This window comes from Catharus ustulatus, chromosome Z, assembly GCF_009819885.2.
Source record: "Catharus ustulatus isolate bCatUst1 chromosome Z, bCatUst1.pri.v2, whole genome shotgun sequence".
Taxonomy (NCBI): domain Eukaryota; kingdom Metazoa; phylum Chordata; class Aves; order Passeriformes; family Turdidae; genus Catharus; species Catharus ustulatus.
In genome coordinates this window covers 4,619,390-4,646,472 of record NC_046262.2, presented here as the reverse complement: position 1 = coordinate 4,646,472, position 27,083 = coordinate 4,619,390, and the positions used below count along the sequence as shown (strand labels likewise).

At 36.3% G+C, this 27,083-nt stretch overlaps 1 protein-coding gene across 1 annotated transcript in view; it reads left to right on the top strand.

Moving 5' to 3' along the window:
• Positions 1-26,705, top strand: part of PIK3C3 (phosphatidylinositol 3-kinase catalytic subunit type 3) — a 66,435-nt gene extending 39,730 nt beyond the window's left edge. Inside the window, exons 22-25 of the mRNA XM_033085534.2 lie at positions 4,683-4,851; positions 10,152-10,242; positions 21,940-22,065; positions 25,982-26,705. Coding sequence (XP_032941425.1) covers positions 4,683-4,851; positions 10,152-10,242; positions 21,940-22,065; positions 25,982-25,996 — 401 coding nt within the window. The 3' untranslated portion in view covers positions 25,997-26,705. The remainder of the gene's footprint in view (positions 1-4,682; positions 4,852-10,151; positions 10,243-21,939; positions 22,066-25,981) is intronic.
• The last annotated feature ends 378 nt before the right edge of the window (positions 26,706-27,083 follow it).

Below are 27,083 nucleotides of genomic sequence, written 5' to 3'. Positions count from 1 at the left end.
CTGTGGTACTTACTGCAAAAAGAACATAATAATTTAGCTTTTGATCTGCTAAAATATTTTCTCTTCTAGGTATTTTGTCATCTAGTTATAAGTATTAGACCTATTTTATTCTCACAGTATGCCTGAATATAATGTATTTTGAGAATGGACAGCTTAGGGGAGGGAGTGAGTTATAATACTTAAAACAAGCTGGGCTCTTACCAGTTAAATGGGTGACAATGTTAAATTTCACCTCCAACTGTTGCTTCATACTGACTTTAAAACTTGTATCCTGAATAAGTTCTTAAAAATTCACATTACTTTCATTGGTGTGTAGTCTCGGAGAAGTTGCAAGATGCTGCTGATGAAAATGATTACAGTAAATTAAGCATTCCGATCTTTCATCATGGCAATGGTCTGTTAGCAAAAGAGAAATTTTGACAGTAACCTCAAAATTTGATGGGAAAGCCAGGAAAAACACCCCATCCATCCAGTCATATTCATTAGAGGAGGTTTTATCCTGTTGCTTCAAATGTAGAATAGGAGTTCAGTTAAAATAATCACTAAATTGTACATTTTTTTGTATGGGCCAAGTTAAAATAATAGTGTTGCTTGAGGGCTACGAAGAAATAATGAAATTTTAGGCTGTTTTGATTGGTTGGTTTTTTGTTCTTCCCCAACAATGTGAACAAAGTAGTTTGAAATAATTTGCTTTTTTACTGTAAGAGACAATTGCCATCAGACTTACTTTATTTCAGTAATTACATCTAATTTGCTCTGCCCTCTGCATTTTTTTAAGGTTTTCAGAGTTCTGTCTGGTTTCCAGTGTTTTTTCCTAGTAAAATGAAACAATTTCTGTGCTGCTCTGTACAAACTTCCTCCTGTATTAAAATCTAAGTATTAGCAGTGAAAGTGATGGACAGACTACCCTCTCCAGCTGCAGCCAGGTATTACTGGCTATTGCAAGCACCAGGTATCAATTTTTATTCTCTACAGGTCAATGCTTCACTTAATCAAAGATCAGCTTCAAGGCTGGAGGAAAGTCAGATGGACTTTGAAATCTCTGATGCCATGCCATATCCTTGAAGTCTCCAGTGGCCTGCCCTCTTTATTCCATGTGAAAAACAAGTGTTGAGTGGAAAAAAGGAGTCAAACTCATAGAACAAAATAATTGAAAAATAATAATTTTTTTAAAAACTCAAAAATACACAACACTATCCGCTTTCAGATTTTGAATTCAGTGGTTTTATATATGCATACTGCTTACTCCTGGAAACTTCTTGTGTTATTTCGGTCAGTAAATGCCTTGTGTCTTGCTTTTTCTACGGTAAAATAAATGGGTAGAGCAGGGTGGTTTCTAGTGCATTGGTTTAAAAATGGGATTCACCTGTTTCATCTGTTGTCTTAAGTAACTCTTGGTTTTAGTTTAAATCATGGCTGAAACAAACAAAAAAAACCCTCACCTTTATGAATTAGCGCTCATTTGGCAAATGTAGTAAACTAGAGGTCCAGTTTTGTCTGTTATTTACAGGCATGTCTAAAGATTAGGAGCCCTTTAAATCAGAAGTTGGATCATGGTGAGACGCAGTGGTCTAAGAGATAGAAGTGTGTGTGTGTGTGTTATGACTTACACAGCATATGGAAGGAAGGACATGTAATTGCTATGTAAAACATGGTAGTTCAAAGCCTTTAGAAAAAGTAGTGTTGCACAAAGTTTATATGAAGGCTGGATTAGTGGGAGGTAAGTGATTACTGTATATAAATGTCATTATATGAGTATGAATTGTTACAGGGAAGTGACTGAAACAGGTTGTAGAGAGACCATCCCTGGGGATATTCAGAAACTGTCTAGATGTGGCCCTGGCTAAGCACCTGGCTCTGGGTGTCTGTGCTCAAACAGGAATTGGCCCAGATGTCCTCCAGAGGTCCCTTTGTTCTTGCAGTTGGAGTTATGCTGTGTGAAAATTGTCGCATTCATTAATATAATGAAAGTGGAATATTCAGTTTAACACCCTGATACAAATGGCACTTGGGATGATCTCTTGAGAATACTTACAGCCTTTTTATCTTAGTATTAAAAGACTGGAAATCATTGAGTTTATTAACTTAATAAATTTATTATTTGTTTACATAAATAAGAATATAAATGTCACCTATTTTCAGTATTAAATATATGTAGACAATTTAATTTGTCCAAAGCAGGCTTGTTCCTCACGTGTTCAGTTGTTAAGTCCTGGAGGGTAATACGAGTAGAAATCTACTGTAGAAATCTAGACCTTGAGTGCTCCCTCGGGCTGCTCCCGGTGTAGCAACTTTGTGCAGGCGCTAAAGGACATCCTTTTGTTCATGTTCTGTAGCATGATGTGCTGGTTTAATCTTTCAGAAGCTGAATTAAAAGTATCCAAATCTATGTTTAGTAAACAGGTTTTAAAGGTTTTAAAAATATTTATTTTAATGTGAGCTTGTGCGTATATTTTAAGTCAGCCTAAAGTCCAGCTGAATCTTGAAGTACAGCTAGGAAGCATATAATGTTAATGCAGGATGGACTCATCTCACTTTCCAGGTGTCTATCGCTCAATTATTGAAATATTTTTGAATGTTTTAGACCTCCTTGTTACCAATGTAAATTATTAATTATCATCTTTCATTCCTTATCTCCAGAGCAAACTGAAAAACAGTATTTACTGCTACCAGAGTTACTGTTTTATTCAAAATGTTGTCTCTTGACTCTTCAAGGTGACTGGTTTGAATAAGTGAACAGAAAGAAGGTCCTCAAAACTTCGTTAAATATGTTTTCTGGCTTAATGATGGAAGAGTTCTGTATGTGGTTATTTCAAAAATCTGGTGTACAAAATTGAGATCTAAAAGAATCTCCTGTGCTAGCCCAGAAATAATGTATTGAAAGAAGGCTTTTTTTATAGTACAATTAGTTATGCAAATTGTAATGGTTGTAGCATTTATCAGTCAGCAAATATTTTGCCTCTTGTTCAAGATCCTTGTGATCTCTCTTTGAAATTGGACTGTCATGGAATTTTTTTCTTGGATTGAAGAAGAATCCTTATGACAGGTCTCCAAAAACCTTTTCAATTGATACATTATTATTCAATGAAACAGTCAAAGATGGGTGATTAACTGAAAACTATGACTACTTCATTTTTTTTCTAAGAGCACCAAGAACCTAGCCTTATGAAATCTTAAAATGAATATACATGCTGCAGGTTAAAATACCCATAGCAAATGCACCCCTGTCTGTAATGCTGATCAGTTTCATAATTCTGAAACAAGACTCTATCTTCTGTGTTGTCTGTGTCTAGATAACAATCATGCTAATAATTTTCTTCCTTCCTGTTTAAAAGATCTTCTGTCTTGTATCTGTATGCATATCTGCAATCTCACTATCTTTTTGTAATGTAGTTGTGTTATGGCTCAAGTCATTGCTTAAAGTACACATTCCAAACTGAAAATACATTGCAGAACACATTCAAAGACTTTTTTTTTTTAGCTTTTTAGTATTTAACTGAGTCGAGATTATTCCTAAAAAAGAAGAAAAAAAAGGCTATCTAAGAATTATGAATTGCTTTACTTTTATTTCTATTAACATAACTTTTTTTTGTCTTTGTAAAATATTTATTCCTCAGTTCATCTAAATATTTTAGTTTTTTTGAAGTTGCTGGTAAACTGAAGTTTACCAAGGGAAGTTCAGTTGTTCATTTCGCCACCAGTAACATCTAATGCATAGTTCAGTGATATTGGAAGGGAACACTGAATTCTCACCAGTTAATGTGTGAGCATTTTGGTGAGCAGCATGACAGGCTCTTGATAGGAAGGGCAATTGTCTTGTGCATTTAAAGAGAGGAGGCATATACAAGTTGTTGTTGAGTTAATGTGGCAGAAATATTCTAAATGCAGTCAGTTGATCACTACCTTTCCCTTCTCAGCTCAAGTGATGCAATTCATTTTAGTATAGCATGACAGTTTGGCAGGGTATGACAAACTTTTTGGTGGATTTGAAATCCAGTTTCAAATTCGAGGTTGTAGCAATGTTTCTTCAACCCGTTTCAAAACCATTGATAATTTTTGACCCTACTTGAACTACTCAAAAGACTTTTGAAACATCATTTAAGTCTTCTTTGGTGTTCACTGGCTTTAAAAGGTTGTTTATAATGATTATGAGTTTTACTTTTTCTTTGTTACATTAGTTGTATGTTACATTTATCATATTTCATGCCACAGCAATTAAGTAAGAAATGCACATCAAGTATTAATATTTAAATTTGCTAACAAATTATAAAGAAGGTGCAAAGAGTTAGTAGTATCTATTATTCAAACTGTGCATTTAATATCTACTGACCAGTTTCAGTATTGGTTCAGTCTTTATGAAGATACTTCACATGTTTAAAAATAATTTTTAAAAAAACTGACCAGTTTCAGTATTGGTTCAGTCTTTATGAAGATACTTCACATGTTTAAAAATAATTAAAAAAAAAAAAAAAAGCAGGAAAACTGATCTTGTCAGCTTTACTTCTTTAAAGCCATCATTTCCAGTTAACAGCTGAAGATAAAAAATACAGTGTTATAAACTTTACAGAAGACTTCCTGGAAACTGCTTACTATCTTCTTAATAATTCTGTTTTTCTAAGTTTTGCACCAAGAAAATGTTGCAAAACCATTATGTGCTGTGTTTGCCTTTCCTTCTTCTACAGGAAAACTGTTTCACATTGACTTTGGTTATATTTTGGGCCGGGACCCCAAGCCCCTTCCTCCGCCGATGAAGCTGAACAAGGAGATGGTGGAAGGCATGGGAGGCACCCAGAGTGAGCAGTACCAGGAGTTCCGTAAGCAGTGCTACACAGCCTTTCTCCACCTCCGCAGGTAACAGCACTGGGTTTATGCCAAAACTCATTGGAGCCACTCTAAAGCAGGAGAGGACACAAGTGAATGAATTGCTGAAGTGTTTCTGTTGAAAATTCAAAGCTTGTTTAAATATGAACACAAGAATTTGTGTGAAACAAAGGAATGAAATGCTTGTTTAATAACTTAAATAGCTTCATTTCATAACTCAAGTGGGATATTAAATTGTATTTCTTTTTGGGTATGTTTTTGCCCTTAAGCTTCTTTTCCTCTGATTATTGATGATCAAGGAACTGTCATTTTAATTTAAGTCATTACTCATTTGCTGCTTTATCCTCCTCCAGTTTAAATTAGTGATGATCAAATTCTTTGGCTTGAAGATGACACGCACATATGCTTAGTTCAGTTCAACTCCTGTGGGACAAAAATTAGCAACTTGTAGTGACAATCAAGCATGTTAGAAATTTCTTTAAATACCCAGAATTGTGGCAGCTAAAACTCTTTAGACTCTGGTGTCTGTGAACCAACAGATCTTTCTTTTAAATTTGGATTCAGCTTCATTCTTCTGCAGTGACTGTATTACTTACCCATCAACTTTCTGAGCCAAGTAGCTCATTTTTGTTCTGTTTGAACAGAGCACAGGTAAGCACTCCATGTCTGTCCAGGGATTTGATTCAGCACATCTTCAAGGAAGAGGAAAGATTTTCATTTTAATATCAAAGATTACCTAATGGAAGTCTTCAAATATGTGTAAGAAATTGGTAAAGCTTATGTGAAAAGTACCTGGAATATAGAAGGCAGCCAGTGATACAAAATAAAATGCTGCATGTAGTTCTTCAGCTGATAAAAGGAGGAAGACTTGGTCCAGGAACTGACATTATTAATGGGTTAAAAAGCCATTCAACATTCAAGAAATAACAGCATGTAATCAGCAAGCAATATTTGTGGTTTCAGAGAACAGTCCAACTTCTGAACTTTGTTTAAAGCCGTTTTGTAATGCTGTATTTCTTATTTGTCATGTGCTTGAGTTATTTTTATTGTTTAAACCTAGCTGCTTCAGTGGAAGCGTCTGTTGTGTCAGTGAAAGATTATTAATTGAATTAATTTATGTAATGATTTGCTCCAAAGATCATCATTAAATGTGTAGTATAGTGGTAATTTGGGTATACAACTCAACTGTAAATCAAGATGGTTTCATTTTTAATGTCTGGAATTGTTGTTGTAATTATAGTATCGCCAATATTTGCTCATTTATAGGAAAAGATTTTCAAATGATTCTGATAAACATCCCTAAGGCTTTCAACAACAATACTTATTACTGTAACCATTACTTCAAGCAGCTAGAATTAAAAATAATTAAGATTATTTGTTAAAAAAGAATAATTGGATGTGGAACACCTTTGTTCTAAAAGTTCTGCATACTGACAAAAATCCACTCACAGACACATCTTCTAGCCAAATAGTGTGAAATCATAACCTCTGATAGCTAAGACAAAATCCAGACTGTCATCTCCATTAGATTGTGCTTTATTTTAGTTCTTTATTTCTCTGGGGAGTAGCCCAGAGACTACAGAGTTCAAGTGCTGTATCTTGATGAATCAGGATTCCTGGTGGAATGGATATTGCATAGTGAAAAAAAAAAAAAAAAGGGAATTTTAAAGTTACAAGTGGAAGAATAGTTTTGTCCATTGTTTCTGGTTGTAAGCAGTTTGCCATATGATCATTATTGTATGTTCTTTAGTTAGTTTGGGGGATTTTCTTGGGGAGTAGTGATAAAGAGATGCTTTCTACTTTTTTGAGCAGCAGTAATCAGTCGTGTGTTTGTCAGCAGTGCTGTAGTGAAGGAGCAGCTGCTGCGTTCTGAACGTGTTGCAGGGCAAATTGTGACTGTCAGCAGGACTTGCATATTCACTTGGGCTGTAGCAGCCTTTTATGCTTTCATTGTACACACTGAGCCTGTTTAAAGATGTTTAAATCCTGCTACATGTCAGCATTTCCTTTCCACAAAGAATTTTCTGCTCTACACCTGCTCTATTACCTGCTTCAGCAGGTTCCATTGTATCACAAAATGAATCATTTGTCCCAACTCTCTGCTCAAGGAGGGTCATCCCAGAGCACATGGCACAGTTATGTTCAGAATGTTCTGAAATATCTCCACTGAGGGAGACTACACCTCTCCGGGTTATCTGTGGCAGCAAAGAATCCAGTCAAAGCATTTCAGAATTTCAGAAGGAGTTAGGTTCTTGATTGTTTTGTTCCTTCCAAGTAAAGATTTCCCTTGAATAAGTCCTGTGAGAAGCTTGTTGTTCAGTTTGTGTGGGCATAGGTAGGGCAAAGGAGTAGGAGGTAAGTAGGAGTAGGGACAGAAGCTGTAGTTTGGGATGGGATTTTTTTCTCTGTGTGTGTGAGGTAGTGGATCTGGCTGGAGCAGTTTTTTCTCCAGTCTGTTCTGTTTGGTGACTGAGGGTGTTGTCCAGATCTGAATGGAAACACTGTGAGCATCAAATGGAAAGCTGTGGCCCTTGGGAAGTGCTGATCCTTTGGAAAGGTTGTAGCTAGGCAGTCTGAATAGTGTTCTAAAAGCTGGGATTAGATGGTGAGAGAAGAGCAGAAGCAAGCTGGGTGGGATTAGGTCCATGTTCACTGAGTTTGGACTGCAAGGAAATACTTTGGGAAGAAAAAATGCTGTAATTTATTATAGCCAACTGTGACATGACAATGATTAGGGAGTATTCATGCACTTCAGATGAGAATTGAGTCATGGGGGACCCCATGTTTCACTGAAAGAAAGGAGTGTCCTGTCCTTGTCTTTTAGTGGTTGTTTGTAGCTTCAGATTTGGTAGAGCATTGCAAAGTCAACACCCTAAATATTTGATTGGTTTAGGATATCTATATGCAAAGGATCTGGTAAATATTAAAAAATAAATAAAGGAATGCTTAGGCTCCAGCAGGTATTTGAGATATTAACTACTTGAAAACAAAAGCTGCTGTTCTCAGAAAGCATAGCAATGAGAATTTGACCTTTTATCTGATGTGGGTTTCTTTCTTGGTATATGAGAACTCTTCTATGTAGAAGTAGAGATTTTGTTGAATTTCTTTAACAATACTTCATGTTCAAACTAGAAGTTAATCAACCTTCAGTGAAGCTGAGTCCTCATTTGTTTTGTGAGTTAACTTGTACTGAGATTGAAGAAAGCAAAGAATGATGTGAGAAGGATTTAGGTTTCAGTTTATGCACTTCATTAAACCTCCTTGAAACTAGGGAAAACCTGGCTCAGAGTTTGTTCTGGCTGTGGATGGATGTCAGCCATTCCAGAGGCCTTTGTAATGTAGATGTCAACTATGAATGATATCTCTTGCTTGACAAAGGTGTTTGCTTTTTTACAAGTCAGGCTCCTAACTCCAGTGATTCAGCAAGATCTCTCCTCTTAGATGAGTTTGAGCTGTCAATTTTGCACCTGTAAACCTCATGGCATATTTACCAAAGATGTTGACTGTAAGAAGGATTACAGTTGGTTACTGAGTTATATAAATCTCAGGGTGAGGGGCAGAGGACAGATCTGCAGATAGTATAGTGAGCAATTATTTTTATTTCTTTTTTCCACTCCATTCTTTCCCCAAATTATTTTTTCTTGATTTCCCCCCCTGCCCCCCCCTCCCCCCCCAAACGAGTTTCTTCGGTGGTCTTATTCTTCGAGAATCAGAAGACTTCAGAACCATCTCTTTAACTGGCATCTAACAATGATGCCTAGACCTTTAAAATCTTTTTTTTACAAGCCTCCATCACATAAATAGCTCCAATAACCTGTAGTGCTTATAAATCTTAGCCTCTATGCATTGAAGGGCAAAAGGGACTCTGAGACTTTGGTTTCTGTGTCGCTTTGAAGGGGTAACTACTGACAGAAGGTACCAGTAACCTAGGAAGAGACCTGACAGCATGTACCTCTAACATGTAAGCATGTTTAATAAGAAATTTGCTGGTTTCAGGCAAGTAGAAGAAAAATTCATTAAAATCTGTAGTGTCTGTTCTAGCAGCAGAGTAACCTGACTGCCAGATTTCTTAGCCAGACTTGAAACAGAATGGTTGAGTTAACATTTCCTTCTTTTCTTTTAATTTATCATAAAAGTAGTTTTCCTGACTCCAGCCCCTTGCCCCTGGGGAAGCTAAGTAAACAAGGCACTGAAGATTTCTAGCCAGTTGATTTTAATGCTTTTCTTATAATGTCTTAAAACTTATATTGGAATGTGTTAGTGTTAGTTCCAGACAATAATAGTGTCAAGAGTTTTTGTTGGAATTAAGTTTTTCTGGAGAGATGTCTTTTTGAGCAATACTTACTTTTTTAAAATACAGCTATGAAGCAGACCTTTTGTTCAGTTGAAATACTTTGTACTCCTTGCAATTGTCAGCTGATATATATTCAGCAGCTTCCTAATAAATAAGTTTTGCTACTAAGAGTTCATTTTCTATCATGTGTGAAGCTTCTGGTTCTCTTAGCAAAGCAATATTTCAAATGGTGAAGTCAGTAACATACTTTGTCTTAAAGGAAACTAGATATTTTTGCAGAGGACGGGGGGTTTCAGTTTGTGTTGAACAGCTTGAAAATTATCCTTTGATAATGAAACTGACAGCTAATTTTCTGCAAGGGCAAAATGGTGTTCTCTAAAAAAATGCCGTAAGTGCTTCCAACACCATTTTAAAACTGAAAACTCCTCTCTGATTTGTCTCTTTCAATGGTTATAGATGACATTTGTACTTCCTACGTGTACTGTGCTACCACTATTACTGGAACTTAGATGAGCAACTGAAGACTTGGATCTGGTTAAATATTTAACTCATTATGTCAAAAGCCCTTACAGTGATTGGAAAAATATTTTTTTTGTATTTATGAAGACTTCATCTCTTTGAATATATATCATGCTGCTCTATCATTTCTTAATAAAAAATAACCTTTGAGTCAGTATTCTAGCATATCTTTATCCTACCAGAGGTAGAAAATGGCATTAAAACTTAGAATAGATGAAATCATAGTTTATATTTGATGTGTTTCAGAGTAAATGTTCTGACAATTTTAGAAAATTGCAACAAAATTAGAGCACTTTATTCAGTTTTGGCAGTTTGAGATATTTTAAAGGTTAAACTTTGAAAGTTAATGTCAGTATCTTGTGTTCTTTAACATAAATACTTTCAATTAGTATTAAAAATGAATCTCTGAAGCATTAGCAGTTCTTTGTAAAATGATGAGTTCTTAAAAATTAAGATGTTTACAAAATGTCTTTTGTAGCATTTACAAAGTGTTTTACCTATCTGTTCTTCTGCTTAGGTATTCCAACTTGATCTTGAATTTATTTTCCCTCATGGTGGATGCCAACATTCCAGATATTGCTCTTGAACCCGACAAGACTGTAAAAAAGGTAAGTGTGAAGCTTTCAGTATCTTTCAGTAATCCAGGGCATCTCATTATGAAATTTTCCATCACTTGTGATGTTAACTTATTGTGTCTCACCTCAAAAAATACTTGCTCCTGTTTTATAAGCTTTGAGCAATTTCTAGAATCATTGAAGTTAAAGATAGGAGAGTGTACTTGGAAAACACTTAGCAGATGTGCCCATGAATACAGAATGGCTTTTTATCATCCATGCAACACTCCACACTCTGCTCTAGCACTCTGTTCCAATGGGTATTTTAGTTAAAAACACCTTATTGTTCCCACCTTATCAGGCTTAGGAGAAGTGAAGCAGTCAACACTGCACTGACTATCATGAAAGATTGTTCCATCTAGTCTAGAAACATTTAAGTTATAGATGGTTTTATAAAACCAGTCTTCATCTAGTTATAAAACCAGTCTACTGAAGATTTAAAACCAGTAGGCTGGTATATCTTCATGAACAAGAAATTTTTGTTTATTGTGAAGGCAGACTTGTGTCCCATAATTCCAACTGTGTCCTTCATACCAGCCTAAGTCATTCTTCTCCATTTGGAGTTTGAGCAATAGTTGACATGAAAAATACTGGATACGTCTCCATCTAGATTTCATTACACTTACATTTTAGACAAATGTTGAGGTTTTTTATAACCTGATTTATAGTGAAGGGCTATCTGTTTTAATTCCCCAAAAGACTTTGTGGAGCCTGTGTATCCAATGGAAATTAGTTCAGTGTTATTTTTATTCAAGTGGTGGATTGTCTCTCAAATAGGCTGTTCTTCACTGTTTTCAATAAGCTGTGATTGCAGAGAGTCAGAATCTTCAAATAAATGTTTCATGTTTTAATATAATTTCCTTAAAGAAAACTAAATTGTGACTTGCACAAATTTTTCCTTTTCTCTTCAAGGATCCAGGCAATTTCTATTTCATGTTTCTTGGTTTGAAATCAATACAAAGAGTTCTTGCTGCTGTTCAGTTTCATATCCAGGAAGCTAAGCTGTGTTTTATGGTACAGATGACAGTCTTCCACTCAACTGTTTTCCTGAGAAAAAGACTGCAAATTATTTCTTCTTATCAATACTTGGAACCTCACCTCTGTCCCTAATTATGCCCTACAGATTGAGTAGGTTACTTACATAGAACATGGGAGATAAAAGGCTAAAGTAGGCAACTGAAATGGTTCAATACCTGCCAAGTTCTGGAAGTAACTACACTTGCAGAGAAAATTTCTTTCCAAGGAGGAGACCTTGGAAACCCAAGGAGACCCAACAGTATGCAAGTCCTTCCTATCTTAAGAATTTCATCTTTATAAAGAATTTGCATTTGGCTCTGCCTACCCATTGGAAAAATGACTTATACAGTAAGGGGGGGAAAGATCTTTTAGATTGAAAAGCCTGTGAATAAATGCACCATAAATCCTAGTAACATATGAAGTATGTATCAACAGGTAGTGCAGGGGCTAATTTGGGGCAAGTTTTTAGATTTGTGCTTGACTGAAACGGTCATCAGGAGCTCAAACCAGTTGTTTCATTGAACTTTAGAAGTGCTGGTTCTTTAATGTTTGTACCACTAACTTTGAGAATTATGATGCATTTTAATCTTACTCATTGCTGGTCCAGGGTTCTCTGTCATTTGATCTCAGAGGCCCAGAATGTCTTGGGCTGGAAGGGATTTTAAAGATGGTCTCATTCCATCCCCCTGCCATGGGCCATTTCCACCAGGCCAGGTCACTTATGTGACAGTGTTGTTCATCCTTGCCTTGAATGTGTTCTTTTGAGCTCTGATATTTTTTACCAAGAGTCCTCTGATACTTGCTGCTAATTAATATGCAATATCCTTGTTTCTTATTATTATCTTGGCATTGCATTTTATGGTGGAAAACTCTCTAGAAATGCTGTCCAAGGGTATGTGTTTTCAATAATTAATGATAATAGGATGTTGACTTCTGTAAAATACTTGTAAAGGATGGTTTTAATATAGCAACAGTTGAGTACTTCAAACACAATTTTAAAACTGTTTTACTGTCTGTAAATTTAAAATATAATTTTATTGACTTAACAAATCAAGGTACAGAATTGAAAACCAGAAAGTATTTTCTACAGCTGAGAAGTATTCTTTTAAGTTAATTTAGAGTGTAGTTGTTCCTTTAAAAAACAAAACTCACACAGTAAGGTATTGGGAGAAAGATAGTCAAATTTTTCAGCTCTTTCAAGTTTTTTGTTATCTTATATATATATTTTTTTTTTTTTTTCCCTGACAGCTCAGCTGTGTCTGAGCCCTGTTGGCAGTTTGGTCTTTTTAATTCAAAGTTATCCTTTAATTATACTCCTTAAATTTGTGCAAAAGTAATACATCATGCTGGGATCTCTAAAGAGTGGGTAAGCAGATGTGCCTTCCATAAAGCAGTTGTTGATATTATGATCTGCTGGACACTTATGACAGTGTTCAAAACTCCTGTAAAAGTAATTGTTTTCTCTTAGTTTTTCTATTTTACTTTAAAAAGATAAGCCAGAAAATAGCTTTAAATGGGCTAGGATCAGAATCGTCTTAACCTTTTTTATAACAGTGGATAGGTCGTTGTTGTTTGGGATTTTTTTTTAAATAAAGTGCTGGAAAACTTATTTGGGGTATTAAATACCCGTTAGCCCATCTGAAATCAGTTATAAGCTTTGTTAGAACTAATAAAAAAAAGGAACAAGATCCCTTGCCTCTCTTGGGGTGAGTGGTAAGTTGGTTCAGTCATTTAATGAGATAATACTGTACCTTCTTGTAGAAAAATTGAATAAATGCTTTCAGCATCTCAATTGATTTTTATTTTTTTTCCTTAAAGCTTTAACAAAAAATCCATATATATTTCAACACACTCAAATTAGGTAAAGATCCATTTTGGACTGACCTGCAAAATTAAATTACCTTTGATATGTGAGACAAGTCAATAGCCATTTCAAACAGGGTATCACTTTCACAGAAGACAAAGGTGGAGATTTACAAATGTTTCTGTATCTAAGAAGGTGTCCTGGTGAAGAGTAGAGGTGAAGTTCATAGCCAGCGTTTTCCTCATTGGTGCTGCAGTGACAGCACTCATGCTCACTTTTCTGTAGAGCCCTTCTTTTGCATTAGGGGCTTGGAGCCAATCAGGCTCTGGGCTTACAGATAGGTTACCTTGATCTCAATTTGGAGATTATTCAGAGTACTAGTTTGATGATTAAACTGCAAGGAGAGTAATTTCCTTTTTTGTAAAACAAAGGAATGCTTGCTGCAGTAGTGTATATAGTATCTATATTTTGTATCTTAACGCCTTTGAAATATTACACTGGAATTGTTTTGTCAAACAATTTGCTTGGCATAAAGATCTTTAATACTTGAACTTTTTACTAGATGTAACTATGCTGCTGTTATGAAGTAGGCATGAAATATTCTAAAGGTTGTTGCTAAAAAAAACCCACTTTCCTTTAATGGCAACAATTTTACTTTCTCAAAGGGAGAGCATTCCAATGTTAGGCAGTAGCTGAACTCCCAGTCTAATCCCACAAAGGGACATCCTGTGCCACTAGTGGGCGGGAAGGTGCTTTGCAGGAAGTGTCTGCCTGCTGGTTTCCGTAAGGTGTAAAAACTGCATTCAGAAATAATTTTTGTGTTCCCCTTTTCTAAACTTGGATGATTTGAGTTGTGATTATTTTTTAAGAATTTAGTACTGATTTGTTAAGTTAGAGCTTTTAGAAAAATCTCAGTGTGGAAAATATTATTAAAGACTGTAACTACTGACCTGAGGAACAAAGACAGACTGCTTTGGAGGCTTTTTTCCAAATTATCCTCTGCCATCTAATAAAGAGTGAAATATCCCAGGGAGCTCACTGACAGAATGTAGCTGTATAATCAAGCTTAAAATCTAACAGAAGGTATATTGTCCTAGTGTTGTTTTGTCCAAAAGTTGTGAAATTTCTTGGGAGAAACACAGGTCAAGTGAAGGCAAAATTGGAAGAGTAGCTTATGTCATGTACAACGTTCTGTAAAATAAGTATAGATTGCACTTCTTTGACATGGTTTTTGGCACAGGATGGTCTAAGCACATCTTAGTGCTCTGAAAGAAGCACTCCCTGAAAGAAGTTTCACAATCTTCTTGTTCAAAAGAGAGCAAACTACACAAACTGACCGAAGAAAGATGGTAATGGGAATATTTTTTTCCTGCTAGCATGAAAAGAAAAGAAGCTCCATGTGGCTTTACCTGAAGATACAGATGTAGAGCACATCAGAATTTGGCAGTACCTTCTTACTTGCTTTGCATAGCATTTGTTTTCAGAAATTAAATCAGTGCTGACCTTAACCATGCATTCTCACAGCTAAAATTGGACTGAAATTAAGTGAGTCAGCATTGACCTGAAAGCAAACAAAGCTCTGTGTGAAGTTTCACAACTTTTCTTGAAGAGTGTATGAAAAACTGGTTTCTGAACTAGCTGTCTGCTTGCAGTGGGTATGCACAATATCACTCAGTGAGTTTACCCAATATTTATGGAAAAAATAGGCTGGTAGTTTCCAGTTGACAGAAAAGCTTGTTGTACTGACTCACTTCCCTCGCTCCAGTTTTGATCACTACTTTCCCCATAGGAAACCTGGAAAACAGGGATTACCAGCTGCACAAAATTGTTTCCATCCTCAGACCTGGAGAAACCATTTCAGATTCATGATGTTTAGTTTTATAGCAAAAAGCTTGTCAGTTTTTGACCAAGACAAAGTAACTGCAGAGCTTAAAATCAGGTGTCTTTTTGATCCTTCCATCTCCTTTTGTCCTCTCCATACTATTTATAAAGAAATCTATCAGTATAGTGTGCTTCATCTCACGGTTCATGACACCATCTCCTACTTCCACTCTTTGATTTAGACTTTTCTGAAAACCTGGCTCAAAAATGTCAGAAAATGGAATTAAATTGAAAAGTAGCAGAGGATTCTCCTCAGTTTTTCTCCCTTTCTCTGGCCTCTGAGATAATTGCCTTTAAATTTTGCACCCTTCACATATGCTTTTCCATTTCTCAGATTTCAGGAAAAAGACTGGGCTGAAATCGTTACATTGACTTGTCAATGCATAACTGATAATACAATGAAGCTATCACTACACTCACTTTTTTTTCCTACCATTGCTCCTTGCTTTTCCATTTCCAGCACAGCTGCAGTGCTAATTGCTAATTGTTGGGCTTTGTAAAATTAGCCAGTACTATAAATTCTAAGTAGTAATGACTGAAATCTGGAGTCAATTATGTAGCCAGTTTTGCGTAAGGAAGAAGTGCACTATCACTCTTCTAATGTAGCTGATGGATTCAGCATTGTCACCTCCTAACAAAAAAAGCTTTTTATTTTTCTACAGGAAAGCCAGATGGTTTCTATCTGTCCTTCATAGCAGATTTGACCTTTAAATGAGAAATCATCAGGGACCGGTGATTCATTGGCAGACAAAGGACTCAGCAGGCATTAAAGGACAGTGTCCTAATTGACTGAGCTCTGTTTCAGATGTCCATTGATTAAAGAAGGTGCTGCAAAGATGCTGCATTGTAGGCGAGGTTATTGTGAGCACAGACAGCACAAATACCTGGCTCCCATAAGCAGGAGCTTAACTACTGTTTGTGAAAGTAGCCTCATTCATTTTTGGCACCACCATTGGACAGACACAAAAAAGGATACAAACAGACTGTCCAGGAGACAGTAAAGTGATCTGTGTGTGGGCTGTAATACTGAGGGCACACTCTGTATTTCCAAGGGTGTTTGAGCACTGACAGGGCTCACCCCCTCATGATAAGAAAAGGATCAGTCTAATTGTTTGGAAACTAGCAAAAAGAGAAAGCAGACACATTTTTCTTTCTTTTAACATTAAATATGTCAAATTAAAATTATTTTTATTCTACAGGTATAAAAGCTGAAGCAGAGATATGACTGGAGGTACAGAAAGCTGCTGAGCTACCTTGTTGCTAAACCTGAGCTAGTTTTTCCAGGTTTTTTTAATCTGTCTTGTAGTGAAACCTCTCACTGCTTTCCCCCTCCCATGTGCTCCCCAGTCAGCCAATGGATAATAGGGTGTTGAGTTCCCAAGTTAGTGAAATGGAAAGGACTTTCTAAGTTGGAGCTTGATAAGTCTTTTTAGGCAGTGGATATCTGTCCCTTTTCATATGACCAAGAATAGCAGTATTTGTTAAAAGGTGGTGCTAGGAAGTTTTCCTGAGCTTTATTAATGCCACCAGGAAATTAACAGAGAAGTAAAATCATTTTTGCTTGGTTAGAGTCTGTTGGTTTCAGTAGTATTTTCTTGCTGCTCCAGGGAGGCTTATGCTTTGTAAAAGTGTCACATCGCCAAGCAAGCTTATTTTGCTTCAGCAGACGTTCATCTCTCTGTCCATTTGGGTAATGATGCTGCAGCTGCGCACCCAGCTTTTTGTTTCTAGGCTGTTGATTTTTCATGCATATTAATTAATTTCAAAATATTGAAAAAAAATTCAGAAGTTGGAGTAAACACCAAAATATGAACCAAATGTGAGAACACTCTTGCACTCCTGTTGCTTTATATCAGTCTCTAGTTGATTGTAAGTTTTTGGCCACTGTGATGAAACTCTGAGCTGGAACAGTGTCATCTTTGAGTACCATAGTAACTAAACCCCCAATTCTCACAGAAGTTCAATTTGAGATGTTCACTTACATCTTTGTTGTCTTACTACTAAAAATAAATAAATAAATAAACAAATAAATAAACATGAGAGGCCCTTAAAGGGCTTGTTTAGAAACCACACTTTGTTTGAACTCTTGGAAACAAAGACCATTGTCAGAATAGTCTCTCAAATAAAGTTGTTCACGCAAATACAGCATCTGAATAGTTTGTGGTGTGAGTTGTTTGGACTGCAAGTAACAGGGATAGCAGGAAAGTGTTTACTGAAAAAGATGAAATGTGATAAGGATTAAGCCAAGCATTTAATGCCAATTTCTGCCCCATGAATATTGGATGCTAACTGCTGTAATAAATACATGGCAAAGCAGTAAAAATAATCATTAACAAATACTGTTTTTTTTTTTTTTTTTTGCTGTTAATTGATCTTTGCCTCATTTTAGTAATGCTTATATCCATGATATTGTGAGCCACTGGAAAAGAACAATGAAGTTTGTCTTTAAAGCAGCTGAAGTTGCTATGAGCAATCCCATACTAGTGTGATAAAATTGTATAAAACATAAGCAGTGCTGCTCAATGTTGCTGGGAGAATAAATACTAAAGCACCCACCAGTCTTCAGAAATGTCTGAAGAGCAATTTGTCTGAAAACTAAACAGGATTAACAAAGAGTTTTCATATGTACATCTTCTGTATCATCTTAAAATGCATTACTACCATCAGTAGTTGTAAAAAACAGAGCTACAAGTGTCCATGAAATATGGGATTTGGGGACTGCCCTGAAGATCCTTAAAGCTTCCACAGAATTTCCAAAGTTGAGCATTAAGTACCTAATCAATTTCAGGTAACATTTTACAAGTGAAAAGATCTTGCTAATGAAAAATTCCAGAGTTTAATATGATAGCTGTGGTCCATATTGTACAGTAGGTCTGATTTGAGTTCAAAAAAGTCCATACAAATCTGCTCTTTGGTGAAAGGGAGAGGGCAGTCTTGTGCTTCGGGAACAAAAGGCCCAAGTGAAAATCTTGTAACTGCAGGGAAGTGCACTTGCCCACTGTAGTACTACTCTCAGCTGTATTTTCATGTGATTTCTCAATCCTAGGCCTGTCACACTTCCAAAAATACAAAATAGCTAAAGACAGAAGTTTGAACTTGGAGATTCATTTTCTCACATCTTCAGCTACCATTCTTCATAACATGATTAGTGTTTTCTTGAATATTTCATCTCTTCTTTTGTCATCATTTTTTTTCTACTTTACACAGCTCTGTGGGGCTTACTGTGAGTTTTCTGTGAAATCAGCCTCTCAGAACATCTTTGATGCCATTTTCCAAACATTACTCATTTTAGTTCTCTTTGAAGACACCTCAAGGAAAAGAATGGAGTCTGAGTATACCATCAGTTAACATTGCCTGTTATTCTGGTAGATGTTGAGCTCTTCCCCTCTGAGTTGGATTTTTGAGATAATCATGGTGTATTATAATCATTAAGTGGTATTTCTTCCTTTTTGCTCCTGTAAAATATTTCTCCCCTTCTTTGACTTGTTACCTTGCTAACTTCCCATCTTCTGTGTGATTCTGCTGCAAGTGATGATCACCTTTTTTCATCATCAACAGTTAAGCCACAAGTAAATTACACTGACATGCTTGTCACCTCACCCTCACTCCCAAATATTTTCTTCTAAACTGTCCGTGATGTTCTTTTCCCCTTTTAATTTTTGTCTTTTGAAAAATAGAAGTAGTATCAGGGTAACTGACAGAACTGCCTTACGGAGTGCTTCAAATTTAACTGAAGTATAGTAAAATTTCTAGTCAAACAGTTTCATACAACTCTTCAATCCTCTTGTTGTATGTACACTTTGATACTAAACTAGTCTCTGTTCAGGGGGATAGGAAGTGGATGACTTTAGTTTCAAGTTGAATGTCAGTATCTGACAGACTATTCTTACTAAACCTCTTCATCCTTGGAACATTCAAGTTCTGCTGTTGAAATTTAATATTTCAAAAGAGTATTTGTATATTGAACAGAGCTTAAATGTTTCCTTCTCTGGAAACAAAGCAAGAGTTCAGCTAGATCAGTGAAGCTTATTTTTTCACAAATCCTGAACTATTAACCATCAAAACGGGAGCTCTGACTAAGTCTTTAGGTGTAATGTCTTTTTGATGCCTTCATGGTGGTCATCATTCATAAGTGTGTAATAATTGTTTATCCCATCAGAATTTTACCCCCCAAATTCACCTCTATTTTTAACACCATGCAAAAATCTCTTCTGTTGACGTCATCTTTGAGAAACTGTCAGCTTTTAGAACTCATCCCACACTGGAACTCGGGAGATTTCAAATAAGAATTACAGTTGCTTTGCTACAGGAACTATAAATCAGTGTGTATTAATCTTGCTGCTGTTGCAGCTCAAGAGGTAATTTGTAATTTTGCCTTTTTTCTTCTCATCTACATTTCAGCAATCAGTTTTAACGCAGGGCTGAAAAGCTTTCATGCAAACATCTAATACTGGGCATCATTTGATCCTTCTGTTAATTGCAAACTGATTGCAAGATCTAACCATGGGTGAATTTCTTTGCATATATATCAGTGTGCCCAGTTTGTTTTGTGGGAAGTGGGTTTAATTAGTCATTCATTCCCTAGAATGAACCTGCATGTTAATATAACTAACTGAAAATTCTTCTGTGACAAATTAGAAGATTGCTAAAGTGTTTGATTACTAAAGTTGTGTAAAAGAGTGGTACAGTGTTTTTGGTTTTTTTCTTTTTTTTTTTTTTTTTTTTTTGAAACTGGAGTTGGTGATTTTGCTGAATTCTCATTAACATTACCTTTTCTGTGAGCACTAAAATAGATATTAAAGAAATCTCTGTAATTTGAGGATGTATTTAAGCTTTTGCATAATTGCAAGCATGTGAGTAGTCCATTAAATTCCTTTGGATTCTACCATGTGCGTCATTACTGTCTAAAACTTCTGATGTGGGAGTTAATAAACTTCCTTCTCATCCTGTTTGTTACGAAGATGAAAGTTCTTCATTACAAGAACTTCTTGGAGTAGTCTGCTGAATCTCTCAATGATAACATACTTCAATGCAAGTTTGAACTTTTCTGCTTATTCCATTCTTTCATATTGATCAAACGTCTGAGAGGAAGTTGAGGAAAAACTCATTTTATGCTTACTTCCAACATATCAACAGCACAATTATAATGGTTATTTTGAATGGAGAAAGTTTATGGTTTTTCAACCTAATGGATTCCATAATTCTATAATTTTTCTATACTGTGCTGGCTAACTTAGTCTTTTGATTACAGTGCTGAAGGGCACTATTTTGGAATATGTTGCCTTTGAAAGGAACACAGAGTTATTTATACTTAACTAGTAAATGAGTTAACACTCAAGTGAAATCCTGGAGCATTTTTGCTGTCCTAAAGAGAGTGGTTGAGTATGTGGTATCCTTGGTGTGTAGAAAGCATACAAAATAGGACATGAAGGTAGTATCACCTCACAAATTATGAAATTTCATAAATTTTATTATGAAAATTGTTGAAATAACTTGGCTCACATTTTTGTCAATGACTAAAAGATAGTGCATTTATGGAAAATGTTCAGGAAAGACTTGACTTTTACAGTCACAGCCACAAGAAGATTAAGAAACAAATCATTTGGTATTTGCCTACATGAGAGAGATTTCTGATTGACAGCTCAGTAATATAAAAGGTTTTAATGAGCTCAAGTGTTTGAGATGGAAATTGGACAAATTCAGATAGCAAATAAGTCACAGTTGTTAAACAGGGCAATTAATCATTGAAACAATTTACCTAGGATGTGAAACATTCTGACTTTGCATACAGATAGCGTAAAAGAGATTGATACTATTTTACCTAGTTCATTATACAGGAGGCTGAAATACTTGAATATGATGGTCTCCACAAGAGTTTGAATTGTTTGATATTTGTCTTTATGAGAATAAAGCATGTGACTACATCTCAGCAATAAATCTTCTACAACTAATGTGAATTTGCTGGGCAATTTACATACTGTTACCAGCACTGGTTCGTAAGGTAACTAGTGCTTTAAATGATGGCCATAGTATTGCTTAGGCAGTGCTAGGATCTAGGCTTACCACAAGAGATTTCAAGGGGGGAAAAGCATAAAACCAGGTTCAGTGGAGTTAGGGCTGGGCTCCAGTATGTTGGGAAATTTACCAATTTTCTTGGACTTAGTTGGAAGTCACAGAAAGGCATCTCCTGCCTCTTCATAAATGTTCTTGGCATTGCCAAGATGGAAATAGGAAAATACAGGTATTGTATTCTTAATTACTGTGCATTCAGCTTTTAACTCATGTACAAGCTGCAAGTACTAAGCAGAATGTGTTACTGCTACAATGTTGCTGTCAAAAGAAAAAAAAACACATAAGGGGTAGCAGTGTCTCCAACCAACTGTTCATGGACAGTGGATACAATCAAAGTTAATGAAATTCTCACTCACCATACAAAGGTCAGGTTTGATGGAGTTGATTTGCTCACACTTTCCTCCCATTCTGTGTTCTTTGCTTAACTGCCTTACTGCTTCTGAAAGACAAACGTTACCTGAAAATATGCTTAGAGTAACAAAGTGTTATGTCCTTTCTAAAATTATTAGACTCATCCAGACTATTCCAAAGTTGTATTTAATATGCAAAGTTCTGTGTTTTTTCTCAAGTGGCATTTCATTCTCTAGTGAATGTTGAATGTTATCTCTTTTTCTCATAGCATTTCAGTCATGCTTAAACTTGCATTTCTAAGTGCTTCTCTTGACTTTTTGACCTTGAGCTTTACCAGTTTGAATTAGGGGACTGTTTCTAGCTTATTTAAACACTGGTTTTTATTAAAGGATTTGAAATAGGTGTTTTAAATAACACTGTACATTTCCAAAAATCTGCTGTAGCTTAGAAGTAAGAGAGAGATTTCCACTGTATAGCCAAAATTACTGTGTCTGCTTCTGTATGTGTTGACAGAATAATGCATGTTTTTAACTAACTAATTTTAGCCATTTCCACTTCCCTTCCAGGTGCAGGACAAGTTTCGTTTGGACCTGTCTGATGAAGAAGCTGTCCATTATATGCAGAGTCTAATTGATGAAAGTGTCCATGCCCTCTTTGCAGCTGTCGTGGAGCAGATACACAAGTTTGCACAGGTGAGGTATTTTCTTCTCAGTTTTTGGTATCTGTGATAGCTGAGTAAGGTGAGAGGTTGTGAGTGGTAGGTTGAAGGCATAACTTCACTGTGTGATGTTTTAGTTCATTCATCATCATTCAGTGATGAAACTGAGTTGTAGTTATAAGGACGGAGAACAAGTTTGTTGAGAGGTCCTGTAAATTTTTTTGAAGCGCCTTAGCAATCTGGTGTTCTGGGACAGGGCAACTTCTTATGCTCATCCAGGCTGGAGAATGAACAGACCAAGAGCAGCCATGCTGACAAGGACTTGTGCTGTGGGTGAGAGGCTGGACATGCCCCAGCCATGGCACTCACAGCCCAGAGAGCCAAATGTGTCCTGGGCTGCATCCAGAGCCCTGTTGGCAGCAGGGCAGGGAGGGGATTCCGCCCCTCTGCTCTGCTCTGCTCTGCTCTGCTCTGCTCCGCTCCGCTCTGCTCTGCTCTGCTCTGCTGAGACCCACCTGGAGCACTGCACCCAGAGCTGGGGTCCCAGCTCAGGAGGGACAGGGACCTGCTGGAGCCAGTCCAGAGGGCTACAAAAGTTATCAAGAGGGCTGGAGCACCTCTGCTTAGGGAAACAGTCTGAGAGAGCTGGGATTGTTCAGACTGGAGAAGAGGAGGCTTCAGGAAGATCTTAGAGCACTCTGCTTGCTGATAATCTTGGTTGGCAATAGATTATTGCCTCTGTTATTTTTTTTTTACTACAATATACACTGTATGAAGAATGAAATGTGTAACCTAATCTTACTCAGTGCTCTCTTACTGTAATACACAGTAAGACAATAAAATACTTGATTCCCATATTAAATAAAACTATTTTCACAAAAGCATTTCTGCTTTGAATTTCAAATTTTATTTTTTCTTCCTTAAAACCATCTGACATTTGGTTTGTGTTTATTGGGGATTTAAGATATTACACTGTTTACCTTAAGTATTAGACCATGACAAGAAATGGAATTAAGAGGAAAAATTAAGCTGCTCTGCAAAGCCAGTCATTATCCTGGTTTTTAATTGATTCTTTCTTCAAAAGGCTGGTCAAATTCTGATGTGAACTGAGAAGAACTATTGTTATGGCTATCCATTTTGCTAAAATGCATCTGTTCTTCTCTTTAAACTTGGTTTTTATTTTGAAGAATTGCACTGTAGTGCAGGACAAGAAGAAATAATGTCATTTCCATCTACGTATGTATTTAATACACAGGTGATATTTTATGAGATGTGAAAAAAGGAAATATAATTTATGGAAATGATGCAAAATTTGTTGTCATTCACGATGGATTACTTTGAACTTCGGATAGAGGATGGTAATCTCATAAGACAAAGTGAAAAATGCCTGGCATCTGCCTTAGGGTTCAAATTAAAAAAAAAAAGCTATTAGAAATATTCAAGATTGAAGTTTTAAATTTGTCCAGTATGTGTGCAGACCTTTCCTTTCATCACATACTGACAGTCACCTTTTTAAAGACATGTATTTTTATTTCACTGGCCTTAGGTGACTGCCACACTCTCCCTGATAATTGTTACTGCATTTGTGAAAGTGTATTAGTAAGTCAGAGTTTACAGGTTTGATTCAGGTGGCCTTTTCTTTTTCCATTCAGGCTTGCTTTTGCTTGATCTTTCTTCAGCTATTAACCCTGCTTTTAAAAACACAGGAGAGATTTATTCAGAATATTTAAACAATGTTACTCTAGTTTTCTGTGGGATGAGGCTCTGAGCCTGCTGTCTAGTGGAGGATGTCCCTGCCTGTGGCAGAAGGGTTGGGATTTGTTGATCTTTAAGGTCCCTTCCACCCAAACCATTCTGTGATTCTGGCTCCCAGGAATGGTGTTCTAAGCAAAAAACTGATACACATTCCAGCAGGCACTGGAATCTTCCTGCATCTTCCATTCATATTTTTGCGAGTTAATGTGCAAGCCCAATAGTATAGTACACTTTGGATACCAAATAAGTAGATGTGACAGCCACTAATGTGGGCCTGGTACAGTTATCTTGTTTTGGGGTTTTTACCTCTTCAGCTGGCCCATGCTGAATTTCAGCATGGAGATGTTTTCCTGAGGCTCTGTGCAATCTTCATGGTGCAGAATGTGCAACCTGTGTGCTTCCAGCTTTCCTTTCTGCTTTGGGCATCTGGTGCCTAAAATGAAAAAAAGTATCTTGATTTGTAAGTGCTAAAAGCATCTCATGACTCCATGTGATGTTAGTTTTGGAGTTCCAGTTACTGCCTTTACTCATACTCAAAAAAATTTAGGCTTGCAGGTTTTTTCCTGCAAAGATACTGGATTTTAAGTGTGAGGAGGATGCAAAAAGAATAGACACAGATTAATCAGCAGTTGACAAGTCTTAAGAATCTGTGCTCTATTAATGTATTAAAAAAAAAAGAAAAGTAAATGTAATTAATCTCTTTTCTCTATATTATGGGTGAAATAGGATGCTTTTTGGTGTTATTTATTACTTCATCAGTCAAAATTACTATGTTTTTGTCTGAGGCAGTCTTAAGAATTTGCTGCTGTAGTCTTCATGGAGTCTGCAAATCGTTAAACAAATGAACAATTAATGGGTCATAAATTTGCCATAAAGGGGTCATCTTACTCAGTGGCCAATTGAATCTTTCAATTTGTTCTTCTATAATTCTGCATTGAATTGCCAGGCCTTGTTCTTCATAGTATTATAAGTTGTCTGAAAAAAAAAAACCCCAGCATTACACAGGTGTTATGACACAAGTGTAAACAACAGATGTGTCCTAATGCCACACAATATTTCATTTAAAATGCTGTTCAACACATTTTTTGTTTATCAGTAGATATTTATTCTTTTGCTACCCCTAAAATAGGCCTGCGAGGAATCTGTGCAGTCTACTGCAGCACTTAAGAGCTTTTTAACAAGGTTGGTTATTATAGTAACCATGGCATTTCAGTATTCTATATGTCAGTCTGCAGTAAGTAAAGCTCTTGGATAAAGTACTCTGGGTGTTTTGGAATCAGCTCGGTATTGTTCTTTTATAACAATATTCTAAATTGTGTTCAGTTTACAGCTGTATTATGACGTCTTTAGTTTAGTTTCTAATGTGTCTCTAATCGGTTATTTTATCAGATATTTCACAGACCTTTTTGTGCATTGCCTGTCTCCTTAATGGTTATAAAAAAAAAAGTTGTCTCAAAAGTAAATAAATTCAGCATTTAGAATAAGCTAATGGTGTTGTGCAATAGCTCTCAAGAGGAGGAAAAGGTGCATACTAATTTTAGTTGATACTAATGAAGACTGGATAGCCATTTCTCCCTGGAGAGTAATTTTCATTTTAGCAGTGTTATTTATTTCTGCAGAGGAGGGAAACAATCTACAGTTGAAGTGTCTAGTTTCACATTTTATTTCCCTTGTAAATTTACAAATCAAGTCAGTTGCGATCAGGGCTGAAATGGTAAGCAGTGATTAGAAAAGTGAAAGCTTGTGGGATGCGGGGTGTCTCACCTAAAGTGTAACTGTACAGTTTTGGGAGTTTATTAATGCTTGGCTGATATCTGTTTAGGAGCAAACTCAGTGTCAGCTGCGAAGTTGCATGGATTTAGAATATATCCAGGCTGTAGCCCCAGTGCTTCTGCATCACAGAATGCAGCCACCTCAGCACAGGACTTCTGTTTTTCTTCCTACTGGATGCCAAAATAAGATAGAGCGTGTCCGCCAGCAGGACTGTGTGTGTATTGGATGGAATAATTTGTCAAGGGGCATATAGAATTGGCTTCCATGCTGCTTTTTCCCGTAAAAAGTTGTGCAAATCATCTAGCCTTAGGCATTTTACCATGTTTTTAAACACAGAGTTCAATTTGTACATAGCATTTGTTCTTTGAGAGTAAACAGATTGAATAATCTCTGTGCTTTGTGGTTTTTTTCTTTTCTTTTAGTATTGGAGAAAATAAGCTTTTTGCCTGCTCATGGTGGAAACAAGAAAATGCTCAAAACAGAGACTTCCTCAAGCCCTTGTGGACTTTACCAAACAGTTTTGGAAGGCAAAAGCTGCAGATTTAATAGCGTGAAGAACTGAGAACTCAGAAGGTGGAGAAGCTTTTTGAGTGTCTGTTCATTAAAGGTTTAAAACCAACCATTTTTTAAAGGAATATGATCGTTTGTACCATCTTGGGAGCCTCAAAGGTTGAAGTAAGCAACTTCCTCTCAAGCCAAAGATAACTGGAAGAGGTTGGATTTAATGATGAATCCTTGTATGTGTTAATATATTTTCTTATTTAAAAACATAAGTAAATACAAAGCTAAAGCAGGGGAGGCCACAGTTTCTTAGTGCAGAAAAACCCCTCACAAAACTACGGCAATCCCCTCTCATCCCTCCCCATCCACTTTGTTCCTAGAGTAAGTTTTAAATGTAATTCACATGATCCTTTATTTCCTGCCTTGGGCAATGTTATCATTTAGAATGGACAATCATTTCTTGTCTGCTTACAAAGTGTTTTTAAAGTGTTGATAAGTTACCCCAGCTGTAGGCAGCCAATTAAATGATCACTAACAGGTTCAGCAATGGGAATGCACAAAGAGCAGTTCAGTATTTCACGCTTTAAATGTTTTTTGTACAGTGATTATATATTCTTCACTCTAATAAAAACCTTTGTTGTTGCAGTCTTGAGGTGTTCTGTTTGGTCTTTTTTAATCTTACCTGCTAAGACACGGCACACTAGAGGATTATGCTTGTAACTGCTATTTTTTTGCAAGGATTTTCACTTCTCAGTTTACTTGATGCTGGAATAAGGCCACTCCTGAAATTACTTCTGTGCCACATGTTGAGTTCATAATGAATCTGGTTTGTATGATCAATAATGTAATTAGCTCTTCATAAATGTGTGGCTCTCTTCAATGGATGCTCTAAAATACTCCTATATTTTTTAAAATAGCATCTTAAGTCTGGAAGAAGTCCTTCTCAATTATAAAGGTAAGAGGGAACTGAATTGAATGTGAATCTGACTGGTATTTGTGAGTCAATTTTGCTTTGTGCTTTTG